General features: G+C 57.9%; 1 protein-coding gene across 1 annotated transcript in view; it reads left to right on the top strand.

The window, feature by feature from the left end:
- Positions 1-16,569, top strand: part of SDK2 (sidekick cell adhesion molecule 2) — a 207,668-nt gene that overhangs the window by 85,052 nt on the left and 106,047 nt on the right. The window contains exon 2 of the mRNA XM_070393644.1: positions 3,918-4,077. Coding sequence (XP_070249745.1) covers positions 3,918-4,077 — 160 coding nt within the window. The remainder of the gene's footprint in view (positions 1-3,917; positions 4,078-16,569) is intronic.

Raw genomic sequence — 16,569 nt, 5'->3', positions numbered from 1 at the left:
CTTTGGGTTTGCTTTTTTTTTTTTTTTTACAACGTGAACTTTAGAATCGCTTTGTCTAGTGCAGTGGTCGGCAAACTCATTAGTCAACAGAGCCAAATATCAACAGTACAACGATTGAAATTTCTTTTGAGAACCCAATTTTTTAAACTTAAACTATATAGGTAGGTACATTGTTATTAACTTAATTAGGGTGCTCCTAAGGCTTAGGAAGAGCCACATTCAAGGGGCCAAAGAGCCGCATGTGGCTCACGAGCCGCAGTTTGCCGACCACGGGTCTAGTTGAAAGAAAGTCCATCCTGGGTGTGTTTCCAGAGTGAGGAAACGTGGAGGAGAATGACAGCTGTGGAGCGTGGATTCTTCCCACCCACGATTCTCCTCCGTCCTCAGGGACCCCTTCCCACCGAGGTGGCGGCGAGGAGGGCTGCTGTGAGCCCCTGCACAGGTCACACTGCACAGCCCAGGACTCAGGCCGAGAGGAGCTGGACCCGCCCACAGGGCCCGAGCCCCTCTCAGGGGCAGTCTGTCTGTCGGCATATCCGACCGACAGTAACAGTGGCCACCGGTGCCAGGCACTTCTCTGTGCACTTTATTCATTGCTTACTCCGCACAATAGTTTACAGCTAAGAGAACTGAGGTGCAAAAAGGTTAAGAAACGTGTCCAAAGTCAACAATCTGCGCTACCCACCTGCGCGTTCCTGGCGCAGAAATCTGTTCCTGCCCGTAAACACACACGCACATGCCCAAACATACACACAGGCATACATATACAGGCACACAGGCATACACACAGATGTAGCTATACAGCAGACACAGATGCAGACGAGAAGTTGAATCTCTTCCTCACTCTTTACCTCAAAATAAAGGCTAGATGGTACACACAGGTGCACACAGATGCAAACACGCCCGCCTGCACACACAGATGCACACAGACACGCACGTGGACACGCACATACACACACCGCTCTGCCTACCCGTGTGCTCTTACAGTCAGTGTCTCCCCTGCCGCACACACCCTCCCAGTCCCCCTGCCGTCTCCTGCTTTGGGGCTGGGGGGCCCCTCAAGGGAAACCAGCTGCCTGACTCCCCACCAGGGCTCTCATTCCTGTGCAGGGCCTCCCTCCCGTCCCTGCACCCTGATGGCAGGGGGCCCTGCGGGGAGTGGAGAAGCTGTGCTACTTCCCATGGTAGGCTGGGAAGTGGGCCCAGGCTGCTTAGGACCCCCACCCCAAGCCCAAGGCCTCAAGCTTATGAGTGTGTAGCTTGCGAGGGTTTGGGGGAGTCTCCCTTGAGCCCCATCCATGCTGCGGGGGTGGGGAGAGGAGGCTCCGCCCCTCCCAGGCCACCTTGTGAGGATAACGTGGGGATGAGGGATGCTGCGCGCCCCGCAGGGTCTCAGGAAGGCCTATCCACACTCCTCTCCCTCTTCCCCCGCCTCATCGTCTCTGCAGCCGCTGGAATCAACCCGTCCAAGCAAAAGCCATTCGGCTGCGGGCTGGCACCCCCGGGAGAGCCAGAGGAGCGAACTGGCAAATGCAGAGCTGGGAGCAAATTGCTCAGCGAGCGGTTGACAGAGGCCAGGGCGTCTGGGTGCCGAGCGCGGGTGTGCTTGTGTGCGTGCAAGCACATACACCCCCCCCCCCCACACACACACACACATACCCCAACTGTGCTGGGTCTGAGTCAGCCCCACATCCAAGGGTCTGAATCACTCTGGGGCTGGGAATGTTATTGTTTTAAAACAAACGAGTGATGACAGGAACTAACAGAGGGTTTTTAAAAACGCGATTCCAAGAGCTCTTGAAAGCTGCTGGAGAATATGAATGAGCCTTTGAAGTGAGAATGTGCCCATTTGTTAAACGGAGAGCAGAGCAGAGCTGGAGGCTTCCACAGCAGGCAGGCGGGCAGAGAATCGTGTGCGTGTATGTGCGTGCGTGCGTGCGTGCGTGTGTGTGTGTGTGTGTGTTTACTAGGCAAATGCATGCCTGTCTGACTCTCCACAGTGGTGGGCTGGGACCCCAGAAGCCAGGGACCGGGGGATGCTACCACTGCCCTGAGTACACGCACCTTTCCAATGGCTTGCAAAGCAATGTGCTGACATGACTGTTGTTAGGAGTGACGGAGAGATGTGCGCATAAGCAGCGTCGAATCAATCCGAGGCTGAAGCATCAGCAGTTACGCGGAGACCGTGGTCCAGGCGGCCTTCTGGCAGGTCTGCACTTTCTCCTCCAGCTGCCTTTGGTCCTCCCAGTCTGCCTCTCGTGACCCCCACAGTGAGGGTCCACAGCACGGATGGGGCTCCAGGGAGACTCCCCCAAACCCTCGCAAGCTACACACTCATAAGCTTGAGGCCTTGAGCTTGGGGTGGGGGTGCTAAGCAGCCTGGGCCCCAAACATGCTTGATGGTTTCTCTTGAGTCCAGAGTGAGGCCTTGACACAAATCCTGGGCTTGCTGACCATGGGCGCCGATGCTGGTTGACTCTGAGGGTGGGAGGATGGACTTGGGGTCCAGGGCTCCGGGCCCCACTGATGCTCCCAGGGGTCAGCCTGCCATGCGGAGGGGCCCAGCTTCTCCACGCCCAGCCTCTCCCAGCGGCATGTCGCTTTACTCCCTCCAGCCTTTGAGTTACCTGCTCCCTGCCACTGTCTTCCGTTGCTTGAGTCCATTTCTTAGGCCAAGAAAAAAAAAAAGCATCTCATGGTTTCCACCCTCTGAGCTCACCAAGAAGAGTCAGTTCCAGGCCAGGGCATGCCTGGGGCACCAGCTGGCGCTGGATGGCAGCCCCCTCCCTGACAGGGACACTCACACGTTTGTTTTGGGGAAAGAAGTGAACATTTGCAGAGCATCTACTCCAGCATTTTCACAGTTATTATTTCCTTTCATCCTTACGACCTCCAGGTGCCTGTTTCTCTCCTTGTGCCTCGTGATGGAGAAACTGAGACTCAGAAAAGTGAATACGTACTTGTCCACGCCCAGGCAGCTGATGGGAGGGGAGCGCAGGCAGGGTGTGGGTGCTGGGACCATCCACCGTTGGCCTGGAGGACGGGACGCCCAAGGCCCGCCCTGCCAGCAGCTTCCTGTCTGGCTCTGAGCGTGCCCCGCCCTCGGGCACAGAGTGACAGGGAAGGTGCTGGGCTCGGTCTGGCTCGTCTGCACCTGGGCAGGTTTCTAACCCGTGTATAAAAGGAGGTTATGATCCTGTCTGGTCGTGGGGTCGCGTGTGGAGTGCATGAGCATCGTTAACGCATCTCGAACAGCCCAGAACCTAGCGGGCGCTTTCGTCCTTGTTGGTCCAGATGCTGGCTTCTCCCCCGGCCCCTCCCCATCCCCAAAGGGCTCAGTGATGGGCATGGAAGCCCTCCCCCGCCCCCCATCTCTCCCTGTCCTTTTGTCAACCCCCTGCCTATGTCACTGCCCCTCCCTCCCACTGGCCAGGAGAGCAGAGAGGCCTCAGTGGTCCCCTGGCGTTCGGGGCCTAGAGTGCACTGTGTTCTTTGAGGGGAGCCATGGGGGGCTCATGTGTGGCCGGGCTGACCGAGTCAGGTCGGGAGGTGCGTGTGACTGCAGAGAGGGATAGTAACCCCCGGGCCCACACCCGCAGCCCGGGCAGCAGTGCTTCCTGTGTCCAGGGAGCTGACCTGGCATACGAACGCGGAGGTCGGGGCAGGCGGGCGCAGGGTCAGCGATGGGAGGATCGAGCAGCCTGGCAGTGGAGGGGGTCCCCCGGGTGGGCCCGACCCTGGCCCTGGATTCCCCTGAAGTCAGGCTGGCCCAAGTTCAAGTCCTTCCCAGCCACAATCGGCCGGGCGAGTTCCCTGGCTGCACCTGCTCCTCCCGCCGAGGGGTGTTAGGGCTCTAAACGCGCCACAGAATCAAGGTGAGCAAGTGATCACGTGGCTTTGTTCTCTGTCCCCCGCAGATGACGTGGCCCCCTATTTCAAGACGGAGCCGGTGCGGACACAGGTGCACCTGGAGGGGAACCGCCTGGTGCTCACCTGCATGGCCGAGGGCAGCTGGCCCCTGGAGTTCAAGTGGCTGCACAACAGCCGGGAGCTGACCAAGTTCTCCCTGGAGTACAGGCAAGCGCCCGCCCCTACCTCCCTTCCCTTCCTCCCGCTGCCAGGGGCCTGCCACGCCCCGAAAGGGTGCCAAGTTGGGGGCCTGGGTAGTTTGGGGGCGGGGACTCCTGATCCAGTGCAACTGGGAGGCTGGGCTGTCAGAATTGGGGGCCAAAGATGGCCCTGCCCAGGGGTGAGAAGACCGTGCCCTTCTGAGCCCACAGAGGGTTGCTGGGAGGTGGGCCAGGGCACTGCCCGGATGGGTGGCCAATGCAGCAGTAGGTGGGCAGAGGCGGTGATGGGGGTGGTGGGGGTAGGGGTGCTCTCTGCCAGCAGTGGGCTGTTGCCCTGGCTGTGAGCTGAGCCCTCTCTCTCCTCCCCACTGAGAAGAACCTGTCTGGGGCACCGGAGGTGGGGCCTGGGTTCCATAGAGGGGTGCGGCCTGAGGCAGCCTGGGTCAATAAGAGCACAGCTATTTGGGGGACCTGTTGAGGGGGGCAGGGAGGTGGCCCGCCCAGGGTCTTCAGGTTGTCTCCACTCCCTTCTTGTGGCCTCACCCTGAGCCCTGGGCTGGGCTGCCCTCCCCTGCCAGGACGCTGCCAAGTGGGGATGAAGGAGAGGATGGAGAGAGAGCAGGGTCTCAGACGAGGGTTTGTGGCTACAGTAGAAGGGGTCCTGGAGGCAGCTACCCCAGCCCAGCTGGCCTGCAGGCCTTTTCAGGCCCTCTCTCTGTCTTCCTCTCCTCCCCTCCTATTGGCTCCCATCGCTAGGGCTTTCGGATAATCCCCGGCCTGATGTGTATAATTGGTTTTGTTGGGGAAACAAGATTGCCTTGCCCTGGGGATGTTGATACAAATCTGCCGCAGGGGACAAGAATGCAAATGAGAGGAGGGGTTAATTGCTTGAGGAGCTGTCCTTTCCGGAGGACTCTCCTTTTCTTCACACAGAGGGAGCCCAGGGCCCGGGGTGACTTCCAGGGTCCTCTGCCCCCACCCTGGCCTGCACTGGCCCCTGGGTGTGGCCACTTTGGGAAAGGAGGGAGCAGGGGGGCCACCTTCCCCTCTGGGTGGTGAGAGGTGGACCAGGAAGCAGGAGGCCCCCATTGCTGGCCACCGGGGGCCTCCGGTCTCCAGGGTGCCCACGAGGAGACTTGGGAACCCCCTCTGAGCAGCCCCTGCCAGGGTCTTTGGTTGGGGACCAGAGGCACTCCTGGCCACAGTCTGGCAGCACGGGGCAGTGTGGCAGCCTCTGTGAGGAGCCCCTGCCCCCTCTCGAGTGTTGGACATACCTGAATGGCACGCAGGTGGCACACCATGGGTGTCAGTGGTGCCTGGAGCCTCCCAGCCCGCCCTTGACTGCCACCGGCCGAGAGCTGGAGGCAGGATCTAGGAGGGGAGGTGGTTCTTTACCAGGTTCCCTGCTACTCTTTTGGTGCCTGGGAACTGTAAGGACCGGAGGGTGGGCACTACAGGGAAGCCGATTCCAGCTCAGTGTACGGGCCAGACGTCCCAGCCACGGAATGGGCTTCCTTTGGAGACAGTAGGGTGGTCCCGATGATAATCCTGATCATTGGCAGCGAGGCAGAACTTACATGGCAGAGGTTATGATGTGCACTCTGTGATCATGTCCTTTACTCCTGCGAGCCGTTCCGGGCTCCCCATTCTACAGATGAGCACACCGAGGCTTCGGGAGCTTAAGCAATGTCCCCAAGGTCAGACTGGTGAGCTGGGCTTTGACTAGCGGTCGTCTGAACCCCTGAGCTGGACTCTTTACCACCCAGCACTGCCACTCGTTGAAGAAGGATCGCTTCCTTAAGGCGCACCCTCAGCCAGCTCCCTGCTCACTGTGCTCTCCAAGTTCTAGAAAGCTCAGCAGGGGGAGAAGGCATATAGGAGCTTGGTTGGGTGGGCGTTCCTCAGGGGACACAAATGAGCTTCCACTAGGGCAGGGTGGGACCCTTTTTCCTGCCAAGGCCATTTAGATATTTATCACAGCATTCGTGGGCCATACAGAATTCTCAACTTAAAAATGAGCCTGCTGTGAAATTACCCTGATGCCTTGGCAGGGCCAGACCAAATGATTTCACAGGCCCTTATACAGTCTGTGGGCCAGACGTTCCCCACCCCTGCACTAGGGAGGCTTGTCCCCAGCCTCCTCACCCCAAGAAGGCTGGCTGAGGAGTGCTGATGGCCAGGCCTCCTGCAGGGGTCTACGCCAGGCCATAGGACACTGTGTGGCAGCCCCACACTGGAGCCCATGGTGGGGAAGGAGGGTGAGAGCAGTTAGCAGAGGGGGGGACAGAAGCCACTTGTGTCCCCTTCACCTCCTCTGCCCCCAGGGAGGGCCTGGCTCACAGCAGGTGCTTTTCCTTTCTTTCTCTTCTTTTAATTTTGCAAATTTTTTAATCTTAGGAAAACTGTAAGTGTAGCACCATAAATACCTGTATACATTTTACCGTTCACCAACTGTTAAGATCTTACACCTGCGCTCTCTCTTCTCCCTCCACACACACACATGAATGTACTTTTTGCTGAGTTGTTTAAGAATGAGTTGCTCCCGGCTGGTGTGGCTCAGTGATTGAGCTTTGACCCATAAACCAGGGTTTGATTCCCTGCCAGGGCTCATGCCTGGGTTGTGGGCTCGATCCCTAGTAGAGGATGTGCAGGAGGCAGCCGATTGATGATTCTCTTGTATCATTGACTAGAGGCCCGGTGCACGAAATTCATGCACGGGTAGGGTCTAGGCCTGGCCTGCAATCAGGGCCAATCAGGTTCCCCGCCTCCCTGCCTCCTCCTTCCCTCACTCCCTCAGCACCCCGCCGCTGCCACTGGTCGCCCGCCATGTTCCACGCCACCCCCTGGTGGTCAGCACACATCCTAGCGAGCGATCGAACTCCCGGTCTCCCAGTTCAACTCCTGAGGGGACACTTTGCATATTAGCCTTTTATATATATAGATGTTTCTATCTCTCCCCCTCCCTTCCTCTAGGAAATCAATAAAAACATTTTTTAAAAAGTAATGAGTTGCAGACATGATGTCGCTTTAATCCTAAGTAGGATTGCTAGGTATAAGCCATTCTTCTGAAGAACCACCGTACAATTTTCACCCCAGAGAGACTTCACGTTGATACTGTGCTACTAGCTCACACATAGCCCAGATTTCTCCATTTGTCCCACTTATGTCCTTTGTGGTTATTTTTAGTGTTGTTGTTTGCTACAGAATCTAACCCGCGTTGCACTTAGCTGCCATGTCTCTTAGACTTTGGACTCCTTAAATCCAGAACTGTTCCTCCTTTTTTATCCTCTTTCACGGTATTGACATTGAGAGTTCAGGTGGTTTTGTCCTTCAGTGTGGGTTTGTGACGATAAACCTTTTGGGCCAGAATGCGTCCTCTCATGGTTCATACTTGAAGGCACCGGTGTCATTTTGCCCCATTATTGGTGACGGTAGATTTGCTTCAACTGGTCAAGGTGACGTCCACCAGATGTCTCCATCGTGAAAGTATTAAGGCGTGTTCCCCCCTTTGGTGGACAGCTTAAGACTGTGCGAATCGTCTCCTCTCCGGGTCCCATATCCACTGATGCGTCTTACCTGGGTCCGTTCTTACGGCCGCTTCCTGCGGTTGAGATAAGCAGATTTTCTATTTCTGTCATTGCTTTTCCTCCCAGGAGCTGGCATTCTTTTGTAAGGAAAGACCTGTGCTTTCTCACAATTTAGCATCAGTGTAAGCTCACGGGTCATTGTTCCCCCTTGATGTGTTCTAGTCCAGCCCTGTCATTATCCACTTGGGCTCACACCGTAACCCAAACTTGGCCAGTGGGCTTCCTCCCGCTGGGTGCTGGCTCCTTTGGATGTGTCCACATTGGATTTCTTGCTGTTCCTTGCCTTGTTGGCTCAACAACGTGTGGCCAATTCAGCTTTTAAATAAATTCATCCTGAAAAGCCCTTGCGTAGGAGGTCGGCCAGCTCCTCCTCCTGCTCGCTGCTGAGGACTTCCTCATCGCTCTCACATTCCTGGCGTTAGGTCAGGTGACCATATCCAGTTTTTAGGCAGAAAGATGGCTGAACACACTCAGATAGGAAGGGCTGCCGTAAGTTTAGCTGTGTTTCCCACCCGGTCACCAAAGGAAGAAGTTTGCATGCATGTCCATCTCCGAAGGTCTTTATCCGCAGTGGGGTCTGTAACAGATAGGGCTGTGTGTGTGTGTGCATGTGTGTGTGTGACACGTCTGCACAAAGGAAATCCTGTGCATCCGCCCGAGTACCAGTGGCTGTGGCGAGCTTGTGGGTCCTCAGCCACCCGTGGGGGCAGGTGGCAGTAGATGGGCTCTGAGCGCGGGCCACCTGAGCGCAGTCACGCTGCCACCCCTCACCCGTCTGTGGCTCTGGCGGGATCACTTAGCCACCTGCCTTTGCTTCCTCGCCTGGGAATCAGGCACAGTAAGGCCTGCTTTAGAGGCTTAGAGGGAGGATTAAATGGTCTAGGAGAGAGCCCCGTCCCCGGCGCACAGACATGCAGTAGCTGGTCCCTGTTGGGATTATGTAAGATGCCGGGCTTAGAGGAGAGTGGGGACTAATCCGGTAACAGACCCACCAGCTCTCACGTGCAGGTGAGCGGATCTGCTCCCAGGTGGTCACGGGAGCTCTGCACACCTGTGCCGGTGACTGCAGCCCAGGACCCTTCATAGAACTCCTCTTGCCCCTTATTGGTGACACGCTTTATCCATTTGGAAACCAGCCTTGAAATTCCAGCTTGGGGCTGTCACTGCTGGGGATACCACTTGGGTACAAAACAACGGTTAATTCTGAAAGAAAAGAGATTTATTTTCCCAGGTGGGTGGGATGGTGCCTGGGGAAACCCTCCCAAAGGTGTGGGCATTGGCCCCACTGCCCTCCCTGCAGGGGGGACAGGCACACAGCCTCCCGGGACCACTGGTGTGTGTAGGGTGTGGGGGGAGGTTGAACGCAATACTCAGTCAGACATATTTGGTCTAATGTGTTTGTTAGAGAGTGTGTGTGTGTGTGTGTGTGTGTGTTTGTGTATGCTCAGTTCCTTCATAGTCTTGCCTGCGTTTAATGGTTGTGAGCATGTGTCTGTGCAAAGCCTGTAGGTGTGTTTGTGTAACTTCCTGACTTTGTGAGACGGTCACTCACATAAGGGTCAGGCCCTCCGGGTCGCTGCTGGAGACTCTTGCGTCAGAACTGCCGCCCCACACTCCCTCCTCGGCCCCCCATCCCCTCCCCACCCCTCCAGGGGCCATCACCCCACGCTGAACCGACTCAGCCTCAATGCATCCACATCACCAGTCAGGGCTGTGAGGCTGGGGACAACCCCACCTGCTCACGAGTGGGCAGGCCAGGCCGCGGCAATGGAAGAGGGAGGGACGATGGATCGTGACCACCTGCCCTTGTGACCACATCACAGCAAAGTCCTCAACCAGGTCATCTTGTCCCGCCCCGATAATGCCTTCTCCCATAATTATCCTCACACTTAAAACTAACTAGGAAAGCCAATCAGCTAGGCAGACCTCCCCCCCTCACACACACACACACACACACACACGCGCGCGCGCGCGCGCGCGCGCACGCACTCCCCCGCATAATCAGGGCGCACACCCAAAGGAGGTTTATGGAGGGTCGCCGGCCGCCAGGTATCTTCATACATCATCTCACAGCAGCACCAGGAGGTGAGCGTTTATTACTCTCTCTTGGCAACCAAGGGCCCAGAAGCTCAGAGAAGTTCCAGGACCTGCCCGGGGTCATCCACAGGCGCCTGGCACGTCCCAGAGAGACTGCCTGACCCGAGTGTGTTCTGTCCTCTCTCCACCCCTGTCACTCGGGTCACTCTCCTGGCCCAAGAGTCCAGAAACCAGGGGCCTGGGGCACTTCCGAGGGGCCCACGCGAGGGTGTGAGACCAGCTGAGGCTGAGTCCTGCTCCCGGGGCCCCAGGCGGCCCCCGTCTGGCGTGGGAAAGAGCAGGTGTGTGGAGGGGAAGACCAGGCAAGCCAGGCCGGGCGTGTGGCTGGCCCCCAGGCTGGGTGCCCAGGTGTCTCTCGGGGAACTGCACGGGCTCAGTGTTGGGAAAAGAAAGCCCCAGACGTGTGACAGTCTTGGTGAGCAGCACAGAGCAGGGGACACAGACAAAGACGGTGCAGCCTTTGAAATTCTTCAGAGGCGAGGATGAAGGGAAACTCCTGGGCCAGCGGCTTTGTCTCTCACTTATCCCCTGGCCTTCCCTCACAAGCGAATAGAAGTGAGAGTGGGCGGCAGAGGCTGCAGAGGCAGAGGTGGCTGGCTTCCTAGTGAGCACCGGAGCACATGCCACGTGAGTGCCAGGAACCCCGCCAAGCTCTTCCCGGCAGCCGTCCTGGGAGGCTGGTGCTATTATTATCTCTGCCTCCGAGCTGGGAGGCACAGATCAGAGAGGCCCAGCAACTTGCACAAGGTCACACAGCCATACCAGGAGTCAGGTTCAGCCCGGATCTTTCAGACCCCAAGCCTGGGACCATCCCCTCCTCTGTATTTTTGCTGTGCTTGTCCTGTCCCGGGTCCGTGGCTCTGCCGGGGCTTGGCCTTCTGGGAACGGCCCAGCCAGCCTTCTGAAGAGCTGCGGAGGGGAGCGATTTGCAGCTAACACGCGAGACTTACCACGGGCCCTGCCCTGTTCTGCGTGCTTCACGTACATTGACTCATGGTCACGGACACTCCCCTGCCGGCCACTTCCACTTACTCTCAATCTCTTTTTTACTTATTTTTAAAACTGTATTTTTATTGATTTCAGGGAGGAAGGGAGAGGGAGAGAGAGACAGGAACATCAAAGATGAGAGAGAATCATTGATCGGCTGCCTCCTGCACACCCCCTACTGGGGATGGAGCCCGCCACCCCGGCATGTGCCTTTGACTGGAGTCGAACCCAGGACCCTTCAGTCGCAGGCCGACGCTCTATCCACTGAGCCAAACCGGCAAGGGCTAGGCTCTCAGTCTCCATCCCTGTACACCAACAACCCGCAGGGGCGGCGGCGGGGTGGCGAGGAGTGCGCAGCTGAGTGTCAGTCCCTATCCAAGGCCTGAAGCCGCAGAACCCAACGAGAGTCAGGCATTCCCCGCCACGAAGGAGATGCCGACATTTGCTCACAAGCAGTGAGCTTACGGGCCCCTCGCAGGTGGGGTGGGAGTGAAGAAGTGGAGGCAGGGACGAGCAGACGCGAGGGGCCAGCTGGCACCCAGGGACGCCCAGGAAGCCGGGGAGATGGCACAAGAACGACAGGGAGGACGGCAAATGCCAGGGAGAACATTCTGGGCTGCAGCCGCAGGTGGTGGGCAGTCCTTAGAGGATCTCGGTCAAGGGAGCTCAAGACCCCCATAACCTGGTCCCACCACCCCTCATTCCAGCCTCCTCTCTCACCGACCCCCTTCGCTCGTGGGCTGAGCGATGCTCTTAGCTATTGGATACCATCTTGCCTTTGCTCACCTCTGCCTCTACCCGCACTGTCCTTACACCCCTTTGCTACCTGATCCTCCAAGATTCAGCACCAAGATCCCCCCAAAATGAATCCCAGGCCTGCCCTGAATCACTGTAAGCCTTTAGGCAAATTAATGAGCCCCCGCCTCCATTGGCAAGTCTATTAAATGGGAATAATAGAACTAGTAGCTGCCTCCAGGGGTCGAGTGTCACATGACACCAAGTATGCAGCAGGGTGTCTGGTCATGGAGTCTCTATAACTTGGAAGGTGGGTGGGAGCCCCCCTCCCCCCTCCTCCCAGCGGGCAGGCTCTGCTGACCGCGGTCTCTCTGGCCACGGGCTCATTCCCACCCTCCAGGGAGGTGCGGGCTCCTCTTCCTCCGCGAAGCCAGGTCCCACCGGCCCGGCTCCCAGCCTCTCAGGAGGGTTACTCCAGTTCGGCCTCAGGCTTTGACGTCTTGTGTGGAAGTGGAAGGCTGCGGTGAGAGCTGAGGTACCGGAATTGGTTGTGATGGGCATAAATTGAATTTTAATAGAGATGTACGTGGCGTGGAGCCAGCATACGCAGGCAAAGGGAAGGTAGTAATTAAAAGTTAACGAGTCTAGAAATGTGCGAATCCTCCGGGAGAGATGGGGGAGCTGGGGGAGGAGAGGGGCCCCCAGGCAGGCGGAGGATTCGAAGGAGGAGGGCTGACCTGCCCGCCCCGCCGCGCCGTGTCTGCAGGAGGGGATGGCGGAGCCTGAGGGACCCTCGGACCACGCCCTGGGCTGCCGTGGGGAGCACAGTGAGGAGAACAGGGTTTCGAAACCTGGGCGCCAGGCACATTGGGGCAGGATCATGCTCGGGTGCAGGGACCGCCCTGTGCCCTGCAGGCTGCTGAGCCGCAACCTGGCCTCCACCCACTACATGCCAGTCGCCCCCTCCCCCAGATGTGACAACCAAAAATGTCTCCAGGCCTTGCCAGATGTGCCCTGGGGGGCCCCCATCGCCCCACTGAAAGCCAGTTTCCTAGAGCGAGGCACCAGGGCTCCCACGCCAGAGCTGGCCCTCTGCGTGCAGGCGGCTGGCCGTGTGGGAATCAGGGGTCTGGCTGGGTCAGGGCCCCTTCTGGGGATCTCTCCTGCCCCCTTTGACTTTTCGTGACAATCCAGTCGATGGTTGCACAGAGTTCACTGAGTTGCCCGGAGTGGCTTCCTCGCTGCTCCAGGGGGTCCTGGGTGGAGGATGAGCACGCAGTGTGACACCATCATTGCACAAAGGAAGACGGAGGCTGGGGGGACTGGGGCCTGGTCCCTGCACCCCCTGAGCGTGAGCGGAAGGAAGGCTCCAGCTCCCGGGGGGAAGTAAGGCACCGCCTCCTCCGGGCAGTCCTGCCAAAAGCAGCCGGAGGGCGAGGCCACTGGGGGAGAACACGGACCCCGGTTCCTGTGGCGGCTCTGACTGGTCCCCACCAGTGCCCGAGGATGCCTCCTAACACGGCCTTGAGGCCCTTGGGCCTGGCCTGGCCCCCCGGCCTGCGGTGGCGGCCTCCCCGGACTTAGGACAGGTTCCTCCCGGACCCGAGGGGCAGGTGGTGAGCAGTGAGGGCACAGCTGGCTCCCTGGGCCTCCGGTTGGCGCTGCAATAATTATGTCAATGAAGACAAATACGCTCAAAATGTACGGGGACAGCACGGGGAAGAGAAGCAAACATCGCTGACACATTGGCTGCCTTCGTTTCCATAGCAACCTGTTTCCTCACACTCTCATCCATGGGTCCTGGCTTGAGGAGGGAGAGGGCCCCCTCCTCCCGGGGAAGCCGGAGATGGATGGCGGTGCCCCCTGGTCAGGACCCGAGCTAAGGGCAGCGAGGTCTGGGGAGCACACACCCAGCTACAGCTGGCTCCGCTGGCGCCTGGGGACACTGTGGCCCTGAGAGAAAATGACTTTCCTCCAAGGTGGGGCCTGCGTTTAGTGTCAGAATTGAAATTGAAACCCAGGCCCCCTCTCATTGTTGATGTTTCTCTCTCTCTTTCTCCCTCTCCCTTCCTCTCTGAAATCAGTAAAAATAAATTTAAAAAAAGAAAGGCTCTTGGGGAAAGCCCTTCTCTGATGAACTGAGGCATTCATTTCCACCACAAGAAACTTCACATGCAAATTAGCAAGGGTTTGATCATCCATCACCTGGAATTGACAGGGAGGGGCGTAGGGCGGCTGGGCAGGCGGGGCCCAGGTCCTGGGGGAGGCAGGGAGAGGTGGTCCCCATCGGAGGCACATATGTTTATTATCTGGGTTGATCCAATATATGGAAATGCGGCCTGGGGACCCCTCTTCTTTTCTCCCCCCTCCCTCCCCAGATCTTCCTGCGCCCCCGCCCCCTCTTGGCTCCCAGCCAGGACACAGAAACTAATTAGACCTTGACTCAGTGATGGGCCCAGGCAGGCAAATGGTTTAGATAGAGAGCCGCCTGGGGAGTCGGTAATGACCCCTGCTTCCGGGGGCGCTGCTTTAGTGCCTGACTCCTCTCCCCCATAACCCCCACTCCTCAGAGCCCCTCTCTGGCCCATTCATGGGACTTCTCAATGCGGGAGGTTCAGGGGGCCTCTCCCTGTGTCTTTGCCCCCCAGAGGCGTCTCTGCCGAGGCCTCCTTTTCTGCTCTCTGACTCACTGTGTGCCAGGGTGTCTGTGACTGAATCTCCACCCAGCCAAGGAGAGGCTGGCTCCCAGCCGGCTGCCCAAGGCCCTGGGGCACAGAGCCCCCGGCAGTGGGCTTGGAGGAGGTGGTGGGGCTGGGAGCAGAGGTTGCAGCTCCCACTGGCAGCCCCTGCGGGCTGGGGGTTCTCAGCTCAGTGCCTGCGGGGCAGGTGGGGACTCACAGGTGGGGGCTCACAGAGGGCTTGGGGAAGGGAGAGGCCATTGGTCCTGCAGAACGAGGAATGGTAACCGAGAAAGACAATCTCCCCCAAAGAGACGGGGCACCGACCCCGGAAGTCAGCCCGCAGCACGTCCAGAAGCTCCAGCCACTGCAGCTGCTCCTTGACCCTGAACCCCTAGGCACGTACAGAGTGGGGCCCCGCCCCAAGGAGCCGGCCCAGCCTGGCCCCTGCCACAGCCTCTGCTCAGTGAGCTACTGCTGCCCAGAAAACCACCCAAACTGTAGTGGCTTAAACAACAATGATTTCTTATTGCTCCGAGGGTCCCTCCTGCTTGTCATCTGTGGATGATGTTCTCGGGGCAGGGATCTGAGAGGGTGAAGGTAGAAGCTTCCAGAATGTTCCACCCTCTTCTATCAGTGAAAGCACATCCCGAGGCCAGCCAGATTTAGTGGGCAGTAGACTCCACATCCTGATTGGAGTCGCTATAAAATATTAGGGGCACGCTCCTCACATCCCAGCCTGACAGCCGCCCAGATCACCTTTGCCAGATGGCGGCTCGCCGGTGGGTCCCCAGGGCCTCGTTAACACAGTTCTGTTGTGGGGCCCCCACCAAGGGCCTCCTCCGAAGTCAACTCCAAGGGTGACTTTGAAACCCGAAGAGAATGGGCAGAGGCTGGAGCTGAGTCTCGCTGGATGAAGGCCAGGAAGGTCGGGCAGGTGGAGTCGTGTCTGGGGCCAGCTGCCCGGGGCCAGCAGATGTGCAGAAGGCAGAGCGGGGATTGGCTCCGGGCCCTGGAGCTCAGGGCGGCCGCTGTCACAGCTCCGGACCCCGGATGCCATGGCAGCCACAGCTCGGGCTCTGCTCCAGGACTGGCCTGCTGGCCAAGGCTTGTCCTACCTGAGTGGGCACTGGGCCTGGCATCAGGGGCTGATCGAGGGGCTGAGGGCAGCAGTCCGTCCTCCCAGGACAGATGACAAAGTGAGCAATAATAACACCAGTCACCCAGTGGCAGCTGGCTCTCGGGAAGTGCTGACCTTGCGCCTCATGCCCGGCCCGGGCCCAAGCCCTTTACAGGGATAATCTCATTCCATCGTCCAATGTGCCTGCAGGGAGGGTCTACAGTGTCGTGGTGAACAGCACCAAACCTGGAGGCAGGCTCTTGCGGCTCTGCCACCTGCTGGCTGTGTGATCTTGGGCAAGTTACTGGACCTCTCTGTGCCTTAGCATCCTCATATTTTTCACCTGCCAAATTCGGATAAAATTGATTCTGACCTCACAGAGTAGTTAATGAGGAATAACTGCATTATTAAGTGTAGCGTGCTTAAATCAGTGCCTGGCCGATATATTATTATTATTATTACTATTATTACTATTATTATTAGCCCTATTTTATAGATGAGGAAATGGAGGCACAGAGAGCATAGGCAACTTGCTCAAGGTCACACAGCAAGTAAAATACAGACAGTCATGAACCCACCTTCTCCACCTGCACCCACCCCACCCCCACCCCGCCCCTGCCCTGAGCTCAGAGCTGCTTAGGCAGAAGGCAGCAGGGTGATGTGACTCGAGGACTCTTGGCACTGTGCTTAGTGGGGTGCTTACCAGCTCTGCAAGCGGCCCGCCTGCCCGGCCTGCTGAGCCCCGCTGTGTGTGAGGCAAGTGTCAGCCACTGAGAGAGGTGCAGGCACTGGGAAAGGAAGACAGGAATGAACCAAGCAGGGACGTTCTGTGCCCGCGTGGGACCTCAGGCCCTGGCACCCGGTAGTGGGGGGCGCTCCAGGGGGCAGTTCTGCCAGCTCTGCTGTGACATGACAAAAGCCAGGGCAGCGTGACGGGTTTTCATAAAGCTGGGTTCACGCTGTGTAAAACTCGCCATCCCTTTTACCCTTTGGGTGTTACAGTCTTTTCAATGAAATCTGTGTAAGATGTTTTGTTCTTTTTGCCTTCATATCCTTTTGGGTCAAATTAAAGTTAGCCACTCCTCCTTGGCCCTAGATATGCATATGGAAATGGACATAGATTTCAGGGTGAGGGGGGACAGTTTTACGGCTCGTGAAATTGCTAACGTGTGTGTGTGTGTGTGTGTGTGTGTGTGTGTGTAACATATATTTCAGAGAGGAAGGGAGAGGGAGACAGAGATAGAAACATCAATGATGAGAGAGAATCATGGATCGGCTGCCTTCTGCATGCCCCA

The sequence above is a fragment of the Myotis yumanensis genome, unplaced genomic scaffold (genome assembly GCF_028538775.1).
Source record: "Myotis yumanensis isolate MYYU_CA2020_CCGP unplaced genomic scaffold, mMyoYum1.0.hap1 SCAF_16, whole genome shotgun sequence".
Classification (NCBI taxonomy): domain Eukaryota; kingdom Metazoa; phylum Chordata; class Mammalia; order Chiroptera; family Vespertilionidae; genus Myotis; species Myotis yumanensis.
Note: the sequence above shows the minus strand (reverse complement) of the source record. Positions and strands in the feature narration are given on the sequence as shown.